The following is a 12,003-nucleotide window of genomic DNA, read 5'->3' as shown; positions in this document are numbered from 1 at the left end:
TAAAAGAGGCAACCGTGTGACTGTACAGAATTTCATTGGGAAATTATTTTTATTGTGCTCCAATACAGCAGAATAAAAATTGTTCCAGATTGGTGCATTTGAGGCAATCGTGTGGTCTGAGCTTAAGAAAGACTGATATACATATATACATATGTATATGTAGAGTATGTTCCTTACGTTTTTATATACGCTTAATTTGTTAAATGGCCCATCAAGTCGACTGACCGTGTATGTACTTGTGGTGTGATTATACCAGCTGCTGGTGCGAAGTCAAAAACTATTTGAACATTTTATGATTGTACCAGCATGCTGGTGTCGTGAGTGGTGAAATTAGCTCGTTTTTCCAAGTAAAAAGTATTTTGGCGGAAATGGCACTATATGAGTCAAAGCTGTGTTTGTGAAAAATTAAGTACACGATATTGCAGTTGTGACTTTATTGTATTTAACAAAATGGTAGAAAAGTTATGAAATTTCGTCTCTAATCATTTCGATCTTTCCTGGACCTCATTTGTAAAGAAATAAATATTGTACCAGCATGCTGGTAAGTTATATGCTTCGAGCCTGGTACAATCACTTGATGGAGCCAGCAAGCTGGTGGCGTATATTTTCCCTTTTATACAAAAAGGTTTTTGGTTGGATAAAACGTTAACTTTTTTCCAGAGTTCATTGTTTTTCTATACCACTACTTATTGAAACTGTTTGAGTGTATACTTATATATGCATATGTAAGTAAAAAAAATTTAGCTACCATTTTTAGCCACAACGACTTTTTTTAGCTCTTTTTAGCCCTTTTTTAAAGGAATTTGATATTTGCCGCACCATTTTTGTTGGCCTGTGTAATATTTAGCCGTAACTGGCGCAAACAGAAAAGCATTCGGGGGCTTGCATTTGCCTTCACAGAGACGACCAGTATTGAACAAAATTTTTTATATATTTTGAAAGGTGTTTTTTATCTGTAAATGAGAAGGTAATTGGCAACATTATTCACAAAACCGCTAGAAAGCCGGTTGGATAGTATTTTGCTATTATATACAAACAGTGTTTCATGTTAAGGGTTGAGATGCCTTTACATTTCCTAGACCTTTCCATGTGATGTTGATACAATTCTTTGATGACTTATTTCGGTTTTCAAAATGCTGACTAAATACCATTTTCGGAGACATTGTTAAATCCAAAGAGCAGTACTATTGAGCAATTTTCACTTACTCACCATTAAGAAGCAACTTTTCGTCGCAACAAACCCTTCTCGCTTTTCTGAAGATAATTTCTGATTTTTTTGTATTGACCTACATGTTTTATAAATTGCAGTATTTATGTCATTCGCCACGATCACAATATCATCTGCATTTTTACTTATTTATTTATTTTATTTCCACATAAAAGTATATTATGCTCAGTACATGGATATACTTATATGAAATCCTATAGGAGGTTATAAGCCTGTACAATAGGTGGAATTACATACATATTACATGTGCTATAAGATTACATAGGAATATACATCAATTTTCAATTTGTGTATATTTTTTAACCATTGCTTAATATCCATTGTTTTAACTTATATTTAGAAGAATTTTGTTCAATAAGCATTATTTTTAAATCATTAGTTAGCTTATTGTAAAAGTATACTGCTGAATAACTGTGTATCTTTTTCCCTATCTCTAGTCTGTACTTTGGCAGGCTTATACTTTTATTTCTAGTATTGCAATCGCTTTTGTCGTATTAATTTTTTATTTTTTCATAATGTTTTAGCATTGACATATAAACATAAACCTGTCTTAAGCTCATTATTCGTTTCCTTTCGTTTGTTGCAACGTTTCGGTTAATAATATTTAGCACATTTTTTTGTAATTTTGCTCAAATGGCAATACTGTTATCATACGCTTTTACAATTGAGGTATAAAGCAAAGAGCAGAGGAGAAAGACATGAACGAATGACTCCAGATCACGCAAGAACAAGAAAATGAAAATAGCGCTACCCTAATGTCCGCATTTCAAGCATAAACTTTTTTATGTTTTCACTGAATTTCCCGTGTACGATTGTCATTATCCGAGGTATTCCTTTTCGTTCCCACATAGATATTGTGGCGAATACTGCGGCAACGCGAAGCGAACAACGAGAAAATGGCAGAATGTTCAAGGAATGGCGTAGAATGTTCGACAGTGGGAAACGTCAAGTGGATAAATACTGAATGAGCAAACGTTTTAGAGTTTCCATGAGTGCGAACGAAGGTATATAAGGCCGCTACCACAGTGGAAGTCAGTCAGTTGCGAAAAAGGAAGCTATAAGTTCAGTTGTGTTAGCAAGTTTTGTAAAGTGTTGAAATTGCCTTAACAAGTATTGGTATTAGTTGTTATTGCATAAACAAGTATTGTAAAGTGTTTGTTGTATAATAAAGTCAATTGTACTGTAATTTGGTCATCGTGAGCGTTTATTTAACAATCCAGCAATACGAACCGAAGGATTTTGGTAAATACGTCAATTAAGCAAGGATAATCGTAACAATTGGTGTCAGAAGTAGGATTGTTAAATAAATCCCGAAAGATAAACATTCTGAAAATGGCAAAAACTCAAGACGTACAGATTGAAGAACTCAAACAGGAGTTGCAGAAGGGGAATTTTGCAACATCCGGAAGAAAAAAGGAGTTACTATGGAAAAGGAAGGCATCGACGTTGACAAATACGACTTCCATCGCGAGGACGATGCGACATCCACGAAGGACGAACAGAAGGATTAGGCTGCTTGTTCGGCGAAGGATGTGCAAGCGACATCCGGGAAGGTTGAAGAACAGCAGAAGGCTCCTAGTTCGTCAACAGTTATGGACATGAACACGTTATTAGCCGCCATGTCGCAGATGTCATCGCAGCTTTCATCACAGCTGGAAGCACAGAAAACGTGCATGTCATCGCAGCTAGATGAAAAGATTACTCAGCTACAGGAGAATTTATGCAAAGATAACGCGGAACTCAGAGGGAGACAGGATAAAATAAAGCAGAGCCATGATAAAATCGAAGCGCTAATTGAAGAGAAACAAGACACAAGTCGAGGCGAAGAGTTGGAAGGCCGCCTACGAGATTTGCAGATGAATCGTCCAGCTACTTCGACGAGCGCTCCTAAGGTAAGAACCCCATCCTTTGACGGCACGATGCCTTTCCATGTCTTTAAGCTCCAGTTCGAGAAGACTGCTACAGCAAATCAGTAATAAATCTGCTGCGTTATTCGTTGCATTGAAAGGACCTGCAGCGGAAATCCTGCAGATTATTCCTGACTGTGAAAGGAACAGTTACGATGCGTTGATGAGTGCCGTATGGTAGCGAGCACAGGAGAAAGATTTACCAGATGGAGCTGGAGAATTGCTGCCAAAATCTATCCAAATCTACAGGAATTCGCCTCAGAAATCGAGAGGTTGGCCCACTTGCTAATTGGGGACGCATCTGGTGAGCACCTCGAAAGGGTAAAAATCCAGAGGTTAATCGAATGCGGGACATGTATACCAAGCGAGAGACGTATGCGAGTCCAAAGCCAACACTTGCTGAAACTGTCTCGTATGTCCAGCCTACAAAGTCCATCGAGTAGAAGTGGAGACACCTGACGTGATGAACGAGATTTTGAAAACAGACACGTGAAACGGCGGCGCACCTAAGTCGACCAGCCTACAAAGCCCATCGAGTAGAAGTGGACACCTGACGTGATGAACTAGATCTTGAAAACACTGAAGTATGGCAGGGAAAAAGGATGGTGCTGGAAAATGCTTTAGTTGCGGAAAACCAGGCCATTTGCACGCGATTGTAAGACGGGTACCAGCAGGTCTAACAGTTCAGCAATACGTAAACGCAGACCTGAGCAAGATGAGCCCAACTCCAATCAGACGTTAAACTAAAACGAGCCAGTGGAAAGGGACTCGCACTGGCTCCCGCAATCGAATGCCCCATAATCTCCGTCTCGCGATTTGGCAGAAAAGCGAGCAACGTTACTGTTGGTGGATATGTGGACGGACATGAGCGAGTACTAACTGTGGATACGGGCGCATAACATTCCATCATTCGATCTGATTTGGTCACTAAAGAGGTAAGCCATTACTTGGAGCAAGGTTGAGGACAGCACCTGGTCATGACGCCCAAGTTGTAGGAGAGGCAACATGCAAAGTCGCAATAGGGAATGTGACGTTGTTACACAAGTTCATAGCCGGGGAGATTGTGATTGTGTGATTGGAGTAGACTTCTTATTTGATCAAGGTATGCAGATCGACATGAAGAACAACATGGAAGTGCCCTCAGCGAGCAGATTCCACCGAAGTCAGAAGCAGTTGTTTGGGCGAAGATTGATGGAGATTGTGGGACAAACAAGTTGTGGGTTGTCGAAACAGCACAGAAGTCTACACCGGATGTACTTATTGGTAAACCCCTAAGACGAAAAAAGATGGACGCATCCCAGTTCGAGTACTTAATGAGTTCAAATCGCCAATCAAACTCCGAACAGGAACTGTACTGGGGCAATCTCGAGAGGTAGAGGCAATCTTCCACTGCGGAAAGTTACCTGAAAGCGATTCCATTGGTGAGAATGACATTGCGGAAGACATAAATGCATGGACGGAAGGTTTGGAAGGAAAACACCAGCACAAGGCTAAGGAACTTCCCCGCAGATATTCCAACATATTCGACGAGGATGGCAACAAACCTGGCAGGACTAACGTTGTCAAACATCGCATTGATACTGGGGATGCAAGGCCAATCCGTCAAACTCCTCGGAGTGTTCCACTTGCCTAACGTGAAGCTGTAAGCCAAATAATAAACGAAATGAGCGAGAGTGGTGTTATTGAACCATCAGCGAGTCCATGGAGTTCGCCGGTAGTACTTGTGAAGAAGAAGGATGGTCAAATGCGGTTTTACGTAGACTACCGGAAACCAAATGATGTGAGGAAAAAGGACAGCTATCCACTTCCCAGGATCAATGATACTCTGGACTCGTTGACTGAAATAAAGTGGTTCTCAACACTCGACCTTAATAGCGGTTATTGGCAAGTGGAGGTAAGTGATGAGGGCAAGGAGAAGACAGCTTTTTGCGTTGGAGATGGTCAGTGGCAATTCGCGGCGATGCACTCTGGATTATGAAACACTCCTGCCACGTTTAGAGACTTATGGACCATGTGCTGAAGGGAATGCATTGGAAAACATTATTGGTGTTTCTAGACAACATTATTGTGTTGGGTATAAGCTTTGAGGAGCACCATAACAATTTGGAAGAAGTTTTTTTAGAGGAACTGAAGCTAAGTCCTAAAAAGTGCTCATTATACAAGGAGGTAAACTACTTAGGACACAAGGGGTCAACGGAGGGCGTCTGTACTGCGAAGGAAAAGATAGAAGCAGTAAAGGACGAACTATGAAGTTTTCTTGTGCTATGTACCTACTATCGACGATTTGTTCCGAATTTCGCCAGCGTTGCTAATAGCCCTCACTCGGAAAAATAGAGCGTTCGAGTGAACAAGGAGCAGGAGGAGGCTTCCCAAGCTCTGAAGGAACAGCTATGTACTGCGCCTATGCTAGCGTATCCAGTTCCAGGTACAACATTTATTTTGGATACGGATGCTAGTGGTTATGCCATAGGAGGCGTATTGTCACAGGTAATTGATGGACAGCAAAAGGTAGTTGCCTACTATAGCCGGTCGGTCGCAAAACCACAGAGGAATTACTGCGTAACTCTAGCGTTGGTGGAGCGCGTCAAACATTTCGACAAGTACCACTAAGGGCAACGTTTCCGAGTTAGAACGGAACATGCAGCGCTGAAGTGACTACTACAGTTCAAGAATCCAGGACAGCTAGCTCGGTGGATTGAGCGACTGCTAAGTTATGACTTCTCCATTGAGCATCGAAGTAAGTGTCCACGGAAATGCTGATGCCATGTCCCGTCGACCATGTAGCCTGGAATGTAAACACTGCTCAAAAGCTGAGGCCAAAGAAGACATTATTGATGTCCGACTAACGACAATTACACCAGTCGAAGAGGGGAAGAAAGAACTGCTACGAAAATGTCAGCAGGAAGATCCAGATCTGGAGATTTTGATGCATGGATTGGAGACGGACAGACGCCCAACTAAGGAGCAAATAGCAGCGGGGAGCCCAATCACAAAGGCATACTGGGCACAATGGAACAGCTTGAGGTTGATATCTGGCTGTTTGCATAGGGTATGAGAAAGTGAAGATGGCCAGTGCTCCCGCAATTTAATAGTAATTCCGAAGGTAAGAGTTCCGGACGTTCTCAAGGAATTCCACAATGGTCCCAGTGGAGGGTACCTGGGAATCACGAAGACGCTGGAGAAGATCAAGCAGAGGTTCTATTGGGTTGGTTGCCGGAAATCGGTCGCAGAGTGGATTGCTACCTGCGCGGAGTGTATTGCAGCTAAAGGGCCGAAATCCCGAAGTCATGGCCAGATGAAGCAGTATAATTCAGGTGCACCATTCGAGCGGATTGCCAAGGATGTAGCCGGTCCATTTCCTATGAGCACACAGGGAAACAAATACGTCCTTGTGGTAATGGACTACTTTAGCAAATGGCCGGAGGTATACCCGATTCGAACCAGGAAGCTAAAACAGTAGCTGAGGTATTCAGCTACAATTGGGTTGCGAGATACGGTATACCTATAGAGCTGCACTCTGACCAGGGAAGAAATTTTGAATCGGCGGTGTTCCAAGAGATGTGCCAGATACTGGGTATCCGGAAAACTCGAACAACGGCTCTTCATCGCCAATCAGATGGCATGGTTGAACGGTTCAACCGAACCCTGCAAGAGCATTTGCGGAAGGTCGTGGACAAGAATCAGAAAGATTGGGATGTCCGCATATCCTTGTTCCTGATGCGATACCGGTCAGCAATGCATGAAACCACGGGTAAAACTACTGCCAAGGTAATCTTCGGCAGTGGACTCCGTTTGCCTAGTGATCCGAAGTTTGGAGTAAGTGGTGAGATGCAAGCAGGGTACGAAAATAAACTGTACAAAACAATTCCCATTTGCTCATCGATCATCATATCATTTGTGGTTTTGTACAGTTTTGTAAATAGTCAGAAACAAATTGTAAGATTCACTGTCATTTTCCCCAACGAGAAACGTTTGCTTTTCGTTTGTGACAATTGTACCATAGGGTACGTTTTATATGTATGCAAACGTTTCAATTACGTGAAAAATAATTTTTTCTGTAAATTTTCATATCCAATTCAATTAAAAAACATTTTTATTTTTTTTATTCATTGCAGCCATTCGTTGTGTATTTGTTTATTGCATATATGTGCATACATAAATATATTTTCCCTGCACGATTCATTTCGTTTGTTGTTTCGTCTGTAACTACTAAACTACTGTAGTGTACTGTCGCCAAAGTGAACTCAGCCGTTTTGTTTCGTATTGTACCGAACTGTTAAAGTAATAAACGAAACGAAATAGTAACGTACAATATAGTTTATTTTCGTACACTGGATGCAAGAAGAATTGGGAAAGAGACGTCCAACATCACAGTATATACAGTAATAGACCTTATCGCGGTTTTTCACTAATTGGTCGCCGAGGAGTACTTTTGGGTTGTGTGCAGCGTTTCCGTTTTTCGCGCACGGCAATACTAACTGTGGGGAATTCCGCCTCATGATTAGAAAAAGTTATTTTCGACGGTAAAATATATGTTACTATGTGTTATTTATAAACAAAATGTAAGTTAAGTATAATATCAATGCTTAGTTAAGAATAATGTCAATAGTTAAGTACATAATTGTGTTTCTATAAACTGGAAAACTGAAGTCGTAATTATAGCACTGAATGGAGTTCTCTTAAATGTTAGTTTAAAATTCATCGTAAGATTATATTTTTATGAAAAACATAGATTTTGTTATTTTGTGAATTTATCAAGTAAAATTCTAAGTTTCGGAACATATTTAATTCTTTATTCCAACAAAAAAAAAACACAGGGTTTGTATAGTTATAAAGACTCGATGGCTATCAGCGCATCCGCCCAGACAGTTCATTAAGCACACACAAGTTGGAGCGACCATTACCCGGAGCTCCTCAAAAATACTTAACATCAAAGTATATATAGAATGTCCCAACTATAAATCATACACACATTCAATAGTAATTGCTATGAATTGCTACCGTATAAATTCAGGGCATGCGTTTGCTTGGACACTCCGTTGGCTATGGTGGTCATGGTGTTGCTCCTTTTCATACCACAGTAATTTTGTATATAACTCTGAATCAACAAAATTCATTCTCATTATCAACCCTGTTCAGATTTTATCCCCGAGGAGTACTCAAAAAGGTATATTACTGTATATACTGTGTCCAACAGCCTGGAAGAGGAGCTGAGAGAGATACATGCTCTTGTTAGACAGCGTACTCAAATTATGAGTGACAAGATGAATGCCAGGTATGAACTCCGATGGTTTCCAAGAGTTGGACTTAATGTTGCTGTACAATTCACAACGGTAGAACGGTTTGTCCCCAAAACTACAGTGCAGCTGGGAAGGTCCATATAAAGTTGTCAAACGGCTGAATGACGTAGTGTATCGAATCCAGACCGTGGGGAGACCGAGAAACAAGATGAAAGTTGTCCACTTGAAAAGACTTGCAGTGTTTGGAGCAGCAAGTGTGTCTGATCGGGACGATCAGACTTAGGTGTAGGGCAGTGTGGCAAATACTGCGGCAACGCGAAGCGAACACGAGAAAATGGCAGAATGTTCGAGGAATGGCGTAGAATGGAATGTACGACAGTGAGAAACGTCAAGTGTATAAATACTGCGAACAGCGAGAGAAGGTGAGAATGAGCGATAAACCTCAGAACGTTCTAGAGTTGCCATGAGTGCGAGCGCAGGTATATAAGGCCGCTATTACAGTTGAAGTCAGTCAGCTGCGAATAAGCAAGCTATAAGTTCAGTTGTGTTAGCAAGTTTTGTAAAGTGTTTTAATTACCTTAAAGAGCCTCCGACGAGCACAAATTCGATCAGTGGGTCAATATAGGAGTACTTGTATTCAATATCACCAACTCGTTGCAGAAAGGTATAAGGTCTTTCATTTTACCTTTGTGAGTCGTATCTTTAGACTTTTTATTTTTTAAGGTAGATTTTAGTGGGTTCTGTGCTGAGTGTTTAGAGATGCGGGCTATCCCCCATTGGACCTGGTCCGAGCAACATCTAAATTAAAAAAAGGTTTGAGTCTTGGCTGGCAAACCTCCGATTGTATTTCTGCTATGAAAAAGATTCTCATAAAATCCATTTGCCGTTCGTAGCCAGCGTAAAATTGTAGGGCTTCATTTGTGTAACAACATCAAGACGCACACCACAAATTATGTGAAAATTCTTTTCGTATAATTTGCGCGAAATTTTCGTATAATTAACTAGCTTCTTGTACTCCCTTTTGCATGCAGTAGTAACTTCAGTAACTCCTTATTTCATCAGGAACGAATCGACGGCTGAGGTTAATATCGCCCTATCTCGGCTGGCGGTTCGAAAACGTTCTATATCAGCAAAAGGTTGAAAGCCCCTATTTCAGAATATGGTTGACGAACGCCCTTCCTCAGTATTTGGTTCAAATACGCCCTATCTTAGTTGCCGCTTTGAAAACGGCCTTATCTCAATATAAATTCAATATATTGGCAGCTAAGATAGGGCGTTCTTGAACCATTTGCTCAGATAGAGCGTTATTCAACCAGATTCTAAAATATGGCGTTCTTTGACCATTGCTGACGTAGGGCATTGTCAAACCGGCAGCCGAGATAGATATTCCACTCAGCCAGCGAGATAGTCATATGGAAGCAAAGTGTTTCCAACCATTCTTGCCTCTGAAGCTCAGTTTTGCAGGAATGAGGTCTTCGCAGCAGAATTGCACAATTTTGGTCACTGTAAAGTGGGAGTACAGTAAAGGATCGCCTGCCCGTAAAGTGGTATGCAAAGGAGGAGACTTGGAAACTAGTCCTTTCCACCCGCCCAGTAATGTACTGTGCTACTCAGAATCTCGTCCATTCCACAGCTTAAAAAACGTGACACTCTTAGATATTTTAACAGATACATAGGCCGTGTTATAACTAGATTAAAAGAAAAACTGTTAAAGAAAACTGAAATTACTCTTATTTCTACTTTTAATGTCCAAATGCTGATTTTGTAATATTTGTTATATATGTTTATATGTGAATGTATATAGGTCATACGACCGTAATAAATAAATAAATAAAATGGGACGTTGACCCCACGTAAGCCATGCAGTCAGTTTACGCGTTGTTGAAAGACCCCGGCCTCCTGTACGGCTGTTATGTAGGCTTTCTCGTGCAACATGCGTCAGTCGTATACTTGCAAATTAAGTAGCCGCCATAGAATGCTGAAAGTTTTTTGGGTTTGTGGAATTAAAAAAATAAATGAAACAACGAAATTATGCAATAATACTTATAAGCGCCACCACTCGTCCTAAAACTTAGTTTAGTTATAGTGAGTTTGGCCATTTTTGCTATAAAGCACAAAATCGTTTGGTTCCCTTACTATATTTTAACTTTTAACCCATTGTGTGTGGAAGCCATTCTCATAAAAGCATAAAAAAAAATATTTGATTTTTGTAAAAAAAAATCCATATTTTTACATCTAAAATCATATAATTGTTTGTCAAAAGTTCAAAGACACGTGTTTTCGATGACTATTACCTCAGTAGCTAGCGACGGATTCGCTCCTTTCGCCAGCAGAAAACGAACGCAGGCATCGTGATTTTCTTGCGCCGCCATGTAAAGTGGTGTAAACCCATTTAACGATTGCACATTCACATTTGCATTGTACTGAATAAGTAGTTTAATTACGTCCTTCTGACCAGCCAGTGAAGCAATGTGGAGCGCTGTGTTCCCTTTTTTTGTGGCATTGTTCACATTGATGCCGCGTCGTAGGAGCTCACTTACGATATCGATGTAACCATCTTTGGCAGCCAAGTGAAGCGCATTTAAGCCATTCTGCAATAAACAAAATATCTTTATGTATAAAGTGCTGAATAACTGCATAAGGATTCGCGGTTTTAAGGGTATATTAATATAAAATATATGCGTGGCACTCTTAAACTCTTTGATTCCAAAACATACATTTAAATTATGGAAATTAATGCAATAAGCAATAAATACCGCCATTTTTGTAAAACTCAGATATTGAACAATATGTAAAGTAGGATTTTCTGGTCCAAGCCTTATCTATACAGAGTTACCGCCAAGGTCATCTTAGATACTCGTACTTAAGAACGTATTATTTAGCTGATTTCTGATTAAATTGTTTCAATGACATGATGTCCAAAACTTAACCGTTTTCGAGATGTTGGTCTTTAACCCTCTAACAACCAATTTCTCAACGGTTAATATTTGTTTTAGGGCAAAACGCAGTGGAATCTTTTCGTAGAAATTTTATTTACTCATTATTTACCGTTACTTTATTATTTGTTGTTTAAAATTTGCTTTATTCTCTCTGCTAAAGTTAAATCATTTGGCCTCAAAAATGAATTTCAATGGAAACAAAACTTTAGGAGCCAAATAATCAAAGTCATATTCGATCCAAAATTAAGTGTAAAAATTTTTTGTTTGCTGTATATTCTTTTTTATGATGAAAAGGCCACCAATCGTTGTTTAGAAGTGAAAATATAAATGATAATAAGTAATGAAGGCAGATTTATATCAAAACTTGCATTCTCGACTTTGGGTTTTTTCGCCATGGTTTTTTTTTCCAATTATAAACATCATTGTTCTTTATTATTTTTCATAGAAATGAAAACCAATGGATGTGTCTTTAAACCAAAAAAGCATAGATTTTCTGATTGTACTGAAGCAGAAGATCTTCAACTGATGAATTAGGTAGATAAAGATAAATATATAATATATCCCAACGGTTTTTACCCTCCATTCCCGCCCATCCGCACGAGGGGCGCAGTCCGCATGACGTACGGAACCAATATTTTAAATTTTTTGTGCCGAGTCACGATAGGCAGGAGTTTGTTAAGTGTCGAGAT

The 12,003-nt window shown here is 39.9% G+C and overlaps 1 protein-coding gene across 3 annotated transcripts in view; it reads right to left on the bottom strand.

Annotated features, from left to right (window-relative positions):
• The window catches only part of LOC118745758 (ankyrin-3), a 282,737-nt gene that overhangs the window by 116,292 nt on the left and 154,442 nt on the right, over positions 1-12,003 (bottom strand). For all 3 annotated transcript variants that reach the window (XM_036479408.1, XM_036479409.1, XM_036479411.1), the window contains one exon: positions 10,670-10,966. In XM_036479408.1, coding sequence (XP_036335301.1) covers positions 10,670-10,966 — 297 coding nt within the window. The remainder of the gene's footprint in view (positions 1-10,669; positions 10,967-12,003) is intronic.

The sequence above is a fragment of the Rhagoletis pomonella genome, unplaced genomic scaffold, assembly GCF_013731165.1.
Source record: "Rhagoletis pomonella isolate Grant_MI unplaced genomic scaffold, Rhpom_1.0 Rhpom_scaffold_00009, whole genome shotgun sequence".
NCBI lineage: Eukaryota > Metazoa > Arthropoda > Insecta > Diptera > Tephritidae > Rhagoletis > Rhagoletis pomonella.
Note: the sequence above shows the minus strand (reverse complement) of the source record. Positions and strands in the feature narration are given on the sequence as shown.